The sequence below is a fragment of the Argiope bruennichi genome, chromosome X2 (assembly GCF_947563725.1).
Source record: "Argiope bruennichi chromosome X2, qqArgBrue1.1, whole genome shotgun sequence".
Taxonomy (NCBI): Eukaryota; Metazoa; Arthropoda; class Arachnida; order Araneae; family Araneidae; genus Argiope; species Argiope bruennichi.
In genome coordinates, this window is record NC_079163.1 from 86502424 (window position 1) to 86517356 (window position 14933).

The 14933-nt window shown below is 27.9% G+C and overlaps 1 protein-coding gene across 1 annotated transcript in view; it reads left to right on the top strand.

Annotated features, from left to right (window-relative positions):
• Positions 1 to 14933, top strand: part of LOC129960570 (putative polypeptide N-acetylgalactosaminyltransferase 10) — a 110141-nt gene that overhangs the window by 37258 nt on the left and 57950 nt on the right. Inside the window, exon 3 of the mRNA XM_056074062.1 lies at positions 13780 to 13979. Within this exon, the coding sequence (XP_055930037.1) occupies positions 13780 to 13979 (200 nt within the window). The remainder of the gene's footprint in view (positions 1 to 13779; positions 13980 to 14933) is intronic.

Genomic DNA, 14933 nt, shown 5'->3' on the forward strand with positions numbered 1-14933 from the left:
ATTTTTAATCACTTGAAATGTCATAATTTCCCAAGATCTTTGATATCTAACTATTAAATATAATTTACTAATTTTATGTCTATATAAATATTGAAAAAAATGGCTTTTAACCTTAATGAGCATTTTTAGTCAATATAATGGGTTAGGACAACATTGTTCAAGCTCCCTCATAAATCAAGCTTCCAAATATAATATATGGCAATGAAGAGTAAAATGTCGAGCAAAAAATTTAAAACACATAAACATGTTTTAATACCTGAAATATTTAGAGATATTTTAATTGTTGTTACATTTTGTATTCTTGTGATTTGTTATTTGCTTTGCAATGATATTCTAATTTTGGAGCATAGATTTGCAACATGTTGAAATAAACAAAGGAAATAATTTATATATATGTTATTTAAATCTAAATGACCTTTTTCTATGGATATACATCGAACCATAACAATTAATTGGCAAGATGATACATATGGCAATGTTTCGAAATAGAAAACTGCATATTGAAGTTATTCTATGCACTTTTTGTCTACTTTAGAGAGACCTGAAACTAGAGACCCATCTTGATAAAATAAATTTGTTTACTGTTTAAAAATTGAGTACTGAACAACTAATACTACAATTTACAAATAAAGAAAAATTCTGAAAATTAATGAAAAACGATCAAATTTCGCCACATTCAACGACTTTAAGTCCTTAAGAGAGCAATCAATTTTATTAATTTTTTCTCCTTGTATTTCTCTGCAATTTGTAATTTTTCCGCAGGGTGGAGATATGAAAAGAAAAATTATTTTGGAGTATTTGTTTTACGCTTTTTATTGAATGCTTTACTCCATAAAAAAAGTTGCAATAATTGTTTTTATTTCATCCAAACATTTTACTTTTCGAAAGATGATCATTCAATCTGAAAGAAATTTGCTTATAATCCTCATTAACCTTAAAAAATTACTACTAGGTTAGTCATAAAATAATGGATTGTTTTTAATGTATGCGTGAGGTAAGTTATAATATACATTAAGAATTTTATACAAAATATAATTAAAAGAATCCGGGGACTATAAAATTTTTATACCGCAATTTTTTAGCATTACATTTATGAACTCAAACAACATAAAATGTACTTTTTTACTTCTTTTAAAACATTTTTCCAACCGGAAGTATATGCCGTTTTTACCTATTAAAAAAGTAGGTGTTAAGCCATGATTAGTGTGGACATCACACACACGTACACATACATGCACACACATATCTATATCTATCCATCTATCAATCTATTTATCTATCTAACCATCTATCTTTCTTTCTTTCTTATCTATATCTATATCTCATTGGAAGAAAGATTTGAAGAATGTATTTCAATTAAGAAATTTTCCCAACTTTTACATTCATCTTTCACGAATACAGAGCTGTTTTTCCATTGAGAAATTGATATATGCCAAATGCTGGAAGTCTTGAATAAACGAATATGCTAAAATATGAATTCTTTATAAATCAGAAATATCCTTTTAAATTCAAATGGAAATTATTTCGAGATTTAAAGAAATGTATTTTATTTTTTAAATTAATCTTGATGGTTTGATTAATGAAATTCTAGGGCTCCTCCATCTATTAAGTTTCCGAAATTAATTTGAAATGGATGAAAGCATGTGGCTCCGATGCACACAAGACAATTCTAATTTCCTTCCTTCCCATGATAAATGCATTCCCATCATTTAAACATTAAAACAACGCAGAAAATCGTATATCCTCATTCTTAAAAATACGTTGCTTTCATAGATTTTCTAATTAAAGCTCAGTCAGTACCGATCAAAATAAAAAATAAAAAATAGAGTAACAAGCTCTTGATTGGTACTTTTGATAATTTCTTATTTGTGATTGGTAATTCAAATTGGCTGTACCTCAAGAGTAATGCAACTGATTATGTTTTCAAAGTCATTTTAAACGAGTATTTCGATGATAAAAATTATATCTCTTTGTTGATTCATTTTTTTTTCCTTTTCAAATCATATATCAGCAAATAATGAGATTATGATTAGACAAGCAGTTTAAGGGAAGCTGAAAGTTTCTAATGAAAATTAGTGACATCCTCATTCTATTCGATCCAACTCAAAAATGGGTTTTTAGATGTACTACAATAGAATACATTTACTGTCTCTTGTAATAAATACAGATTGGCACGAAGCATGATAACGCTACTTCATTTTTATCTTGTTTGTTTTGGAAATGTATTTTTAACAATAAAAATAATGTATAGCACAGAAATAATGTTACACAGTTTTATTGAAAATAATAACTCATTTCTTTTGCCATTATTCGAAATAAATTAGAGATATATCAAGTGTTTCAAAAACCACTCAACTACGTATGTTACTTTTATAGTTGGAAGAATACATCAAAATAAATCTTTCATCAGACATATCAGAGTTGCAATTGATGTGATTGCACATTAAAAAGCATTTTTAATTATTTTTTACCTGCTCGCCTATACAACGTGGAAACAAGATCTGTTAGATTTAAGATAGAATACTGCGGAAATCATTGCTTGGCAGTTATATTTATAAAGTCCGTCGACATTAAAACCCCTCTTTTTTGCTATCGGCTTCGGATTGTAGGCTCGAAGATTCGCGTATGCTCTAAAAAATTTCTGCCGGTTTATGGAAAATTCATGTCAGTCTTCCCCATTTTTATATGCTGATAATCTTTCTTGGACCTTATCAGAATCTGAATGCCAGTATTTTGAAAGAATGCTGTACTTTACATTGTGTAAAAAAGTTCAATAGATTATTTAGCCATATAAATCACTACAAAATGAGTGATTATGCATTTCCAATTCAAAAGAAATATTACATTCAAGGTTTGTGTGCATATGATCAATTAGTTAATTGATCATAATTGAGTTAATTGATGAATTCGAGAGATTTATCAATAAAGTTTCTTGTTCGTAGGTTGTATATAATTTTTAATGAGCTGAATATTGAGATTTTTGTAAATGGACTTATTTATGATGTACCAAGATATATCAATTATTTCTTGCAAAATTTGACTTGGAAAGATTTTAAGATTTGAGAAATTTTGAAGCTGCCCAAGTTGGTGAAATGTATGCCATAATTGCATGTGTGATTACAGCATAAATGGCATACTTGAGTTTAATTCGTCTTTCGGAAGTCTCCCTGTAGTGATTTTAATTTATTTTTGGTGCCTTATCCTTTATCATGAGCCTTTGAAGACACCACAGATACATAGATGAGAAGCCGCTGGATAAGTAAGTGGGTTCTCGCTTTCTCAGAAGGAAAAATAGCAATAGTTGATCGGTCATTTCAGCTATATTCCAATAACAAGTCATATTTCTGAAGGAGAAATGGTAGATTGGTGGCTGATTGCTATTTTGGAACTGATAATATGTACAGTTTACAATTCACGAAGCTCAGTCATTCAAAGGCACCATGTTGTCGGAGATGTCAAGAAGGATGTTTATGAATCATCTTTTATCATGACTTTGCTCACAAAAAACGTAACTTTTACACGCATGCCTGATAAAGCTATCGATACCTTTTATTCAAAACCTTTGGAATTGTAACTGTGCATCCAATATAGAAAAATATTTATTTTGATGTGTTCTATGACGCTTAAAATTTGTTGAGTGATACTCACAACATTCGGATTTCAGAAAGTACTATTTAAGAAATACTTAAAGACAAATGCATTTTTCTAGGAAAGAGAATTTATATATTTTTTTTCTTTCGGTTTTGTATTTTGTTATGAAAATTGTTATTACAAATTAACAGAATAAAGTTTTAAATTTTCATTATTAATAATAAAATTTTATGATGATATCGGATATTCTTATTAATACGAAGATTTTTCTTTGATTCATTAATTTGTAAAGGGACCAAATTATTCGTACGCTTCAAGTCTTGGTCCAAAATTAGAACATTAAACTAAACTCTCAGATTTCTAGCTAATCCAGGTTCTGATTTTATTTTACTTAATTCTAACTGAATATTTTGTATTTATATCTGCTTTAAAATGCATAGATGTGAATTTGAAGTAAGAAATTTAAAAATAGAAATATTTCTCGAAGACTAATGCAAAATATTGAAATATCATTTTCAAGAATTTCTATATATATATTGGATATACTATTTCCTGAAGTTATTGTAGTTTTCATGTACATTATCAGAACATTCCAAAGAAATATGACATAGATTTATATAGAAAAAGGAGACGGGGTCATGGGAGTCAACACTACGAGAGAATAAACATGAAATAAAATATATTGAATAGCATCAAGAAAAAATAAAGTGCATTAGTTCAAAAAGTATTGTTATAGAGGGAAGTTTCTTGAAGTAGAGTAAGGAATGTGATGGCTTACATGTTATCAGAATTCTGCTCTAGTGAAAGACTCGCGCACAAAGAATAATGTTAGCATCGAGCTTTCAAAACATTAAATTTATTGAAACCGCCATAGTGAAAAATACGAGAATAACGAATAAAATGATAAATTAAAATTGAAAATTTATTTAATATGTTTTCAAAGATGCTGGAATTTTTATTGAGAAAAGGTATAAAGAATAAAAATGTACAATAATGCGGGGTTAAAATCTAATTTGTATAAAGAATTTACATGAAGAAATATGATTATATTTTAACTAATATGGATATATGCTTTTGGATATTTCTACGAAAAACTAACGCTCTCAATCAAATTCTCTCTCTAAACTCTCATAGTTTCAGCCCAAATTGACTTTCTCTATAAATCGAATTTCTCTCATATCTGTACTAATTAAAGAAAGCCCAACGATATCAACTATCGCACCGACGATGATTCTTCTGGAGTGGACACTATCTACTGATAATAATCTGATAATCTATCGATACCTGAAAATTGCGGAGCACTAATTTCTGTGGCTAGAATCGCTAATAAGGGAACGATCAACATTTTAAGCGTTAGTACCTAAGGGTTCTAAAATTATCGGCAAAGTACAGTGATATCTTAAGATATTCAAGAACAATTCAGTATTACTAGAGCTTTAAATCTTTAACTCAAAGTGTCGTTTATATTGAATGTGAGGGACGTTTGCCCTTCCGAGGCCTAAAAAGAATCCTAAAATGTTTGTTTCACAAATAATACGAGCGAAAGTCAATAAGTAAGTCATAAATTTATATGATATATTTTAAAGCAGTAACAAATACTTTTCCAAGAATATTAATCGATGATGATAATATTCTACTTTACGTATTCATTTTATATTTACTAAATAGCATTCATGTGCATGTGTTATTCCTTTTCAAAATAGTGATGGTGAAAAATAATACTATACTGCACATATCTCACATAACACAGAAGAAAAATCTGATACCATGAATGTTGTATAAAGTTTAAACATTCTTTAGATGTAAAACAATATTGTTCAGGTTTACGTATGATTTTTTCTACTTCTAATACAATTCAATCTGTCATTATTTTATATTTAAAATAGACAAATACTATGAAAATATTAGATTTAGCAAAAATTGATACGAATTTAAGCAATAAATAAATAAAAATCAAGCTTCTTTGTTTCGTTTAAAAAAATCTTCAACGTCGAGATAAAATTCCTGCTATACCATTACTTTTGTTCCCAGGTATATTGCCACCTATTATCCGAATAGAAGAGAATAGAAATGATTAGACTGTACATTTTAAGAAAATACAGATATTTCTTGGGTTATAGAATGTCAGCCTAAAGGAATATAATATAAAAATGCAAGGGAATTTGAAATTTAAAATTCCAGCTATCGTCAATAAAATTGTTCCTTAAAATAACTTGTACAACTCTTCCTTTGTCCTAATTTGTTCACTAAAATATTTTTCTTGAAATAAGTTAACAGAAAAATATTTTGAAAAAAACCTTAAACACAGTTTCATGAAATATTTAAAAAAAAAGAATTTTAAACTTTTTGTTGATAACGTTATAAAATAATTGTTCAGTAATTGAACTGATGAAATTGTTCACTAAAGTCACTTGTACAACTCCTCGTTTTTCCGCGTTTGTTTATTAAAGTCCTTTTCTTGAAATAAGCGAGCAGTAAAATATTTTAATAAAAATCTCAAATATAGATTCATGAAATGTTTCAAAAATAGAAATTTAAATTTTTTTGTGGAGTGCCATTTAAAAAGAAAGCAAAATGAAATAAGAATTCATTAAATTCAATACAAATAACTTTCGTAGAACAGAGTAATGATTTAGATAATCCTTTGTACGTACAATCATCTTAAATTCGTGATAAAAAGTTCTGAAATAACAGCATTTGATGGAAATAATAATTTAATTTATACCTGAAATAAATTTAAAAATAAAAAGAATGATTCTTTAAAAAGGAGCAAATTTTCCCTAAGTAGCTACCAAAATGTCCCCCAAGACTGATTCACTTTGCATTTAGTCCTTCAGATAAAAAAAATATCCACAAATGGACAATTAAAAAATTTTCGATGTATAATCGCCTTCTGATATCAAAATATTGTCAACGGTACATTTGATGTAATGAAATGACAGGAACAGTGTTTAAATTTCAAAATTCCAAGCAATTATTCAGTCACTGAAATTCACTGAAAAGAGAGGAAGAGATAAATTCCTTTTTCTCTTTTTTATGAAAAGAGGGAAAAAATATTTTAAACTTCAAAGATTAAAAAATTGATGAATTTTTCAGAAAAAAATTCATCCAATCTAGTTTTGAGAAATCCTTTTAAAATTCCCTGTGGAAGAAATATTTAAAAGTTTGAAAATCAAAATTTCCATCTTATCCCAAAATGCTCATAGCTGAAGATTGAATGTATTGAAATGTGAGGAAAGTGCTTGTGATTTCAGAATTCTAAGTATATTTTTAGATCTCTTAAATTTAAAGCAAAGAAGGAAGATATAACAACTGATAAAAATACTAGCACTCTCAATGCTTAAAATGAATTTCATAGAAATGATGCAGTAAATAAAAAGGAAATTAGTCAAAATAGTTTCCTTAATAGTCCTTCTTTAGACAAAAATTATCCATAGATGAATATTAAAATACTTTAGAAGTATAATCCTCTTTTTTTCCTTCAAAATGCTTCCGGCGATGTATTCAATACATTAAAATGGGAGGAATCACACTTGCGATTTAGCATTTCAAGAAAACCGAGTAGAAGCTTTTAAACGCTCCCCTCCCACCTCCTTTCTTCTGTGAAATAAAAATATAAAGTTATTGTCTCCTCTAAATGTCCAAAAATACTCTGTGCGTTGAATGACAAATATAAAAGGATTTCTTCCCAAGCGAAAAGCTTTCTTAGTACTTTCTTTTATTTTGGAAACTTTGCTTGTTTAGTTGGAAACTTTTGTTTCTAAATGTGTTGAATTCATTGCATTGTGCTCATTTTGCTTGAGGAATAGCTATACACAAGAAAGAAATTCCAGTGACGTTTGATTGTTGTTTTGAAACCTTTCTTTTTTCTGGAGATAAAATATCGATTGTGTTTATTGCATTTCATTCCACCGGCTAACCAGGAGCTGAATTTTTATTGTATTCCAGGAGACAAAGGTTTTAGCATTCGCGGAGTATTTGAGCGAGGGACATCGAAATGTGTTTTTAAGAACGAAATAAATAAATAAATAAGTAGAAAGGAATGCAGAACTATTCAAAACTTCTCATTCTTCCTGCAAAATCATGTCCGGAATTTTAGGCTTATTCTAGCATAAAATATAATAAATGTAAGATTTCGCTTGTTTTGATGTAAAGGATTGAATTTTGAAGTTTCGTTGTTTCTGCAAAATAAACTTTCTTTTCTGTATTTAAAAAGGAAAGCAAACATTTGAGGATATACTACAAATACAGCTATGTGTATCAATAAATAAAATAACTCCCCTGTGCTATATTCTTTTTTATGACGGAAAAAATAAATATTGTTTTGAAATTTTTATGTTCTCTAACCCTAACTTAAAGTAGCTGTGCACAAAAATAGCTGATGGCGATTTTTAAATACATTATTCACCAATTTCTATGCAGAATCTTTATACTTTTCTTGAAAACAATATGCGTGTGTTCTATTGTTCAACTAAAGGATGTAAACATGAAAATGAGATCTTAAAAATATGGAACGTAAGCTTAAAATCAAAATGCGTCATATCATAAATTAAAATTCAATATAATTAAATATTTTCTTGAAAATATCTGCACCACTGAAGAAATCTTGTTCTAATTAACGAAATTTAGGGCTACTTTGCATTATTGTTATGTCTAAAAACTTTTCAAGTAATATAAACTTAAAGAACTTTGCTACGAAACCATAATTTAAAGAACATTATGTTTGAAAAGTCTTTTATATGAAAAATGACGCACAAACATTTTAGCAATAAATAAGTTTGCTCATTGGTATTCCATTTTGATGATACAAAAGGTCTAGTTTGGGAAGAACTTTACCCGTAGAAAAGTTAGTCAGTTTTAATTTGGATGATTATCCTCAAATATTTGCTTTTAATTAAAATAATATTTTATTTGAAATTTTAAAAAAATCTGAAATAGGAAAATTTTTAATAGCAGATCCAAGTATTACAATGTATAATGAAAAAGGCAATAAATATTAAATTAAGAGACATATCTCCTCTTTAAAGCTTAATTCTATGAAAGATGGACTGCAATAACATATGCTTGATATTTTTGCAGAATTAAAAAAAAAACAAAGAACGAGATTTATCTGTGACTCGCTTTGGTAATTTTAAGTTAAGAATCTCACTCCTGCAGAAATATTGATAACTCAAAGAAAAATTTTCTTGTACCTTCTTATGATTTGAAATTGAAATAAATAAATGTAAAGGATATTTTCTTGAACTCCGGCCTTATTTTTGAATAAATTATTTAAATGTAACAAAGTTTTTAAATATTTTCATAAAAGTCTGACGAACAAAAATGAGAAACAGACCACTGGACATAGAGAGAATCGGTTATGATATCAGCATTCAATAAACTCATTAGAAATATCTTATGAAATTTACTGAGACTCAATAAATTTAGAGAATTGTCTTTGAACACTTCAAAATATATTAAATTCGACTGAAAACTAAGATAAAAATTAAGCAAAAATCGTTTAAATAGTAAACTAGATCACGAAAAATGCAATCAAGTTATAAAAATGTTTTGTACTTGAAGGACATTTGAAAAAAGCAGAGGTATTCTCAAAGTAAAATCTTGATATTCAGATAAAAATATCTTTAGTTCAATAGCTTATTTCTCTACAGATTGCTTGCTAAATAGTCATTAGCCGAATTAAATATATCGTGAAATTTAAGTCTTCACATTTAAATGTCATGAAAGTTTATAGAATGCGGTATTAATTTGGATGTCTCATCAATTATCAGATCGCAGTTTAAAATTATGAGATCCTAAGCGCCATACGGCACTTACAAATCTGTGACATATTAAATTATTTAAACACAAATATATACTTTTTAGTCGCTTAACTTTAAATAAATGCAAATATTTTACCAATACATGCTGAAATCCTTTTCTTCCTTGCACTGATGCTATTAAAGCTTTCTAGAGTTTATATGCCAAATGATCAATTAAAATATGTAATTAAATAAATTTTCTACTTTAAGGGCTTTCCTACTACTTCAGATGTTAAATTTGCTTTTAGAGTGTTTCCTATTCCAAACAGTCAGAATATTTATTGTAAATGCACATTATTTGCCCTGTAAGTCCAATGGTTTATTAAAAAAAGTATTTAGTAATAGTTTACTATTATATTTAAAACCATCCGTCGTTAGATGTTTATAGCAAATTATCAAATAAAAAAATATATCTGCGCCAAACTTTCAAAAATATATTAAATTTGTGAAAAGTCTTAGGATATATGACAATATATATTGCATTTCTAAATCGCTTCAACTTTTAAGTAGATAATAGTTATTATTCTGTCTTGGGAATAATATATTCCAAGAATAAACTTCATTTCCAGTATTCCTTAGCACTCACAGTCCCAAGCTAATCTAATATTTATTGGGAAAAGATTTACCATTATTTTTTTAACTTTTACCTAGAGTTGAAATTTATTAAAATTGATTTCTTTATGGCTCTGTGTTATAATGAACAAAATAAAAATTTTCTGTATAATCAATTGTTAAAATAATTCATTTCTACTTTTTCCGGTACTTTTAAGCTCACAAAACACTGCATTTTGAGCTCATTTTTATTCTACTTTTATCACAAGCTAGAAATTTTCCGAATCCTGATCAAGCTTATTTTACAATTAAAGAGAGTTTTACTAGTGTTCTCTCTGTGTGTTCCGCCAGTAGCATCTTTATTCTCTCTATGGTACTCTTTTCCAACCAGCCGTATTCGGCGATTTACTAACTTGCCAAAGTACTAACAAAAGATTGATTTGTCTTTAATCATCAATAAATAAATCGAATTCATCTTGAAAATCTACTTTTTCACTTAAATATCCCCGAAATACGAATGTGCATACGCATATATATGTATTTGTATAAACAAAAAAAAGACGTTTTTTTCGCTATCATTCCATACCTTTTTGACCAATTTTTGCTACAATTCCTAGTCTAGATTGCTAGTAGGGACCCAAGCGACACTTCTATTCTGCATATTGAGAAACTTTAATAGATGCATAATGTTTTTTTAAACCACATTTATTCAGGGTTTATACAAAAGCAGATATCTTTTCGCCGAGGTATATCAAGTTTCCTCTTTCAATCTTCTCCCATTCTCTGCAAACTCCTAACCAGTTTTATGATCTATCGTAGTTTTCTTTTGGTTTGCCTGTATTCTAACTGGAAAACGTATTCAAAAATATTTTTTATTTCATATTTAGAATCCATCCATTATTCATATGAAAATGTTGTAGTGGTTCTAAGATTTCTACCATTAACTAATTTTGAAAGTGTAAATATAGAACTTTCTTGTTTCAGAGGTTTTAAACAATTATAGATGCAAGAATTTGCTTCTCCCTCTTGGAATTTGCTTCAGTACATAAAACTTTCAGAACTATTTTGATGTTTTGGCGAAATCCGTTGTAAGAATTACTTTGAGGAGGGTGCATAGAACGTCTAGTTACCTTCATTCCAAATTTTTCTAAAAATTCAACGGCAAGATTTTTTCATAAATACTTTACTTGCCTTTTGCATCGTTTCTATTTCCTTTGGAAAACCCATTCTGTTAAGTATTTTGCAAAAAGGCTTCAATTATTGAAGTTGATGCATTATCAATAATAGACAAAATGTCTAGATATTTTGAAGCTAAATAGCAAACTGTTTTTAAAAATCTATTTCAGCTTAGTTTGGTCGGTAGAGGAGAGCATGTATCAAATTTGGAAAATACTTCTAAAATTATGGGACCAAGGTCAAAGGAGCTTTGACATAGAACTGAGATATCAAAATCCTCTTCTATTTCTTTATCACAATTGGGTCAAATAAAAATATCTTGCAATTTTAAAGATGTCTAAATATCCGTAATGGTTATCAGAGTAGAGTGAATTTATTTCACTCCATTAGTTCTCTAGAATAGCAATTATTTCTCTTTCCTTTTCAAATTCATCGACTTTCCATTTCATTAACGACTAGTTTGCTTTTATTTAAAATCATGTCCATTGCCATATTCTTCTGAAACAGCAATTAGTTCTTTTTCATTTTCAAATTTATTGATTCTCCTTTACACCAACAACCATTTTCTTTTATTTTAAAATCATTTCGTTTGCTCGAAATCTTATTTTTTTTTAATTCGCTCAGCAATGGAGTTAAATCTCTGCTTAGACGTTGAGATTCAGCAAATTCGTCATAATTAATTTCAATCAATTTCTTAATTGCTTTGCCTTCATCAGCTGGAGATGAAATATTTTTATAATTTCAATGAACAGCATTTCTTCTGCTTTCTTCATTTCGGATTCTGTACTAAATCTTCCAGAAGTCTCATTGCTCAAAATCTTATCAAAACAGCTATTAACTTTTTAAAATTAGAAACTGTTTGTTTTTAAACAGCTGGGGTGTTTTGTTAATCATACATATCTATCGGGATCATTTGTAATAACATGCGTCTTATTTTTGTACGGATAAGTTCACAATTAATTTTAACATTCTCTAAGAGTGAACATATTAAATTGTTATTTAAATATTAAATGCTCATAATAATATTAGAAATAACTTTAATCATAGTAAATAATCAGTAAAAAATTAAAATTTTAAGGTCGTCGCATATGAGTCAATTCTCTGAGAAGTGATTAGAATTAGAGTCAATTTCGTTAGCTTATTATTATTTGTGGTATCTTATATCGAAGTGATCAAGTTTATATACAAGGTTTATTTCAACATATTCTCGAAAAAGTAATTAATCCTAAAGTACTTAAATTCGGTTTACACTTTAAAAGAAAATATATAAAAATCATAAATGTAATCACTGATAGCTTATTATAATCACAAAAAAGTGCTCCACACTGCAATAGTTGAAACGAAACTTAACAAAAAAATTATATTATGTAAAAGAATAGGTGAGCTAACGAAAAATAAAGAAAAATATCAAAGAAAGGATGAAAACTGTCATAAAATGGATGAATAATAAAAACTTACCTTTTAAGCTTCATGACTTTAAAAATAACATTTATCGCTTGTAAATATTAGAGAACAAAATTATTTAAGCTTTTGAACTGTAGCTGGAACTAAGTCAAAATGAAACAAAAAAATCGCCTCTATAAAAGTGAATAAAGATTTTTATACCATACCTTTGTGAAATAATACTTTTGCCTTTTGATAAAACTACTGAAGGAGAAGGAATAAACTTTTAAATATTATTAGTCTTTAAATTTTCATAGAATATTAAAAAGTAATAGAGAAATCAAATCAGTTTCCTGATTAGATAATTTTCTGAATTGCATTATGGCATGAATATCATTTTCGTGCATTGATTTTATTTCGTGTTTAATCATTCATGTTTTATAATTTTTGAAGTAAGAATACTACATCTGACTTTTTCCAATAAGAGTCGCTGTATATGATTTCATTGTTTCGCACATAGTTGTTTTACTAATATATATAGACACCTCTTTTATGACTGTAGCTATAGGAGCTCTGAAGTTGGTAGTGAGATTTTTTTTATTCCTTTATTTTTTATAATTTACCTCTTTCTACAGTAAATAGAATGCTTAAAGGTCTGATACTGATTGTTCCCGAGTTATTTAGAATGTTGCTTTTTTCTAACATCTGGTCTAACTTTTTTTGTATAAGCTCATATACAATGGGATTAAATAGGATTCCGACAATTTTTAATAATCAGTACAACATATAAAAACACGTCACTTTTACATCACAATATATAGTTTGGAAGGAATAAGTGTATTAGAAGAAGCCGTTATTTGTGTTGAAACAAAATGAGTAACACGATTTATTATTATTCTATTTAAAGGCATTTTGATAAAATCTGAATCTTAAAATTTTGTAACACTTTTAGGTTAAATATTTCTAAACTAATTGAGATAATTTTTTTAATGCGTTCAAATCTTCTGTCAATAAAAACACAAATCCTGCTATAAATTTTGCAATTTCTGGATTCCGACAATGATATTCTTAAGGTCAAATATATTTTTAAAAATATTTCTTGTCTTATAATTCACGCTGCATTAATACAATGCAAAATGGCACATTGTAAAAATCTGAAGCTTAGCATATACAAGCATACTTTTAATTTTGCTACAAATGAATAAAACACAAGAATCATCCAATTTTCAATTTTCCACTTAGTTTTCAAACTAATCCCAAGTTGTTTTTTCTGCAGACCCCGGAAAAGAAATCTTGGTTCATTCAAACAAAAAACGTCGCAATTCCGCATGGTCCTGGTGAGATGGGCGCCCCTTTCTTCCTGCCTCGAGAGCTTGAGAAAACAAAAATCGAGTTGTACAAAGCAAATGGATTCAATGCGTTGGTCAGCGATTTTATTTCTTTGAACAGAACTTTACCAGACATACGACACTCCAGGTGAGAGACCCTCTTTAGTTTGTTTGCTTTGGTAGTCGGACTTTGTTATGTCTTAGCAGCTATAAATGTTAGGGACTTAATTCTTTGTTATAGCGAGTTGCTGAAATCGCACACAAGCCCTTAATAGGAAGCTCTGTTATAATTTTTTAAAGTTTTTAAGGTTTTCAAATGTAAAATTGAGTTCTTTAATTATGAAAAAACATATTCTTTCAAGAGCGAAATGTTTTGCTAATTTTGTGCATGAATATCTAACTTCTTAATTGTACAGAGAACAATTTAATAAAAATTTAATATTAAATTATTGTATATTTTTCCCATTTGAATTTCTTTCTAACAATTTGTTAACTCTAAGCAAAATGACTGAAATTTTTCTCATATATTTCTTAATATTAAAGGATGAGTGTAACATATACTTCAAGCTATGACCTCTTCAATTAGTATCACATCATTTAAGTTGGAAAGAATATGTTAATTTTAATTCAAAAAACAATGAAGGAGGTTTTATTATACATATAACAAAAATACCAACTATCAGAAATTTAATTATTAACACAGAGAAAATATTAGAATTTCAAATGTTCGAAGTTTTAAATGATTTTTTACTCTAATATTTACTTTATGATATTTTTGAATTAATTATATGTATAAAATCTCAAAAAATCAGCAAATAATCAATGTAAAGCAATTACATAAAAAATTACATTATATGCTATCGGTTTTTATAAAGTTATGAGTCATCTAACCACATCATTAATTTCTATTTTAAATATGGCAGCACTTTACTTATTTTAATCGGAAACATCGAAAATTTGACGTCTGTAGTAATGAGAGCTTAGAGTTAGTAAAATATTTTATATAGAAATGTGGCAAAATGTATTTCATTTTGTATAAATTATATTTTTTATGTAAACAATTACCTTCAATTTTATCGTTTTCACACGTTAATTTTGAAAT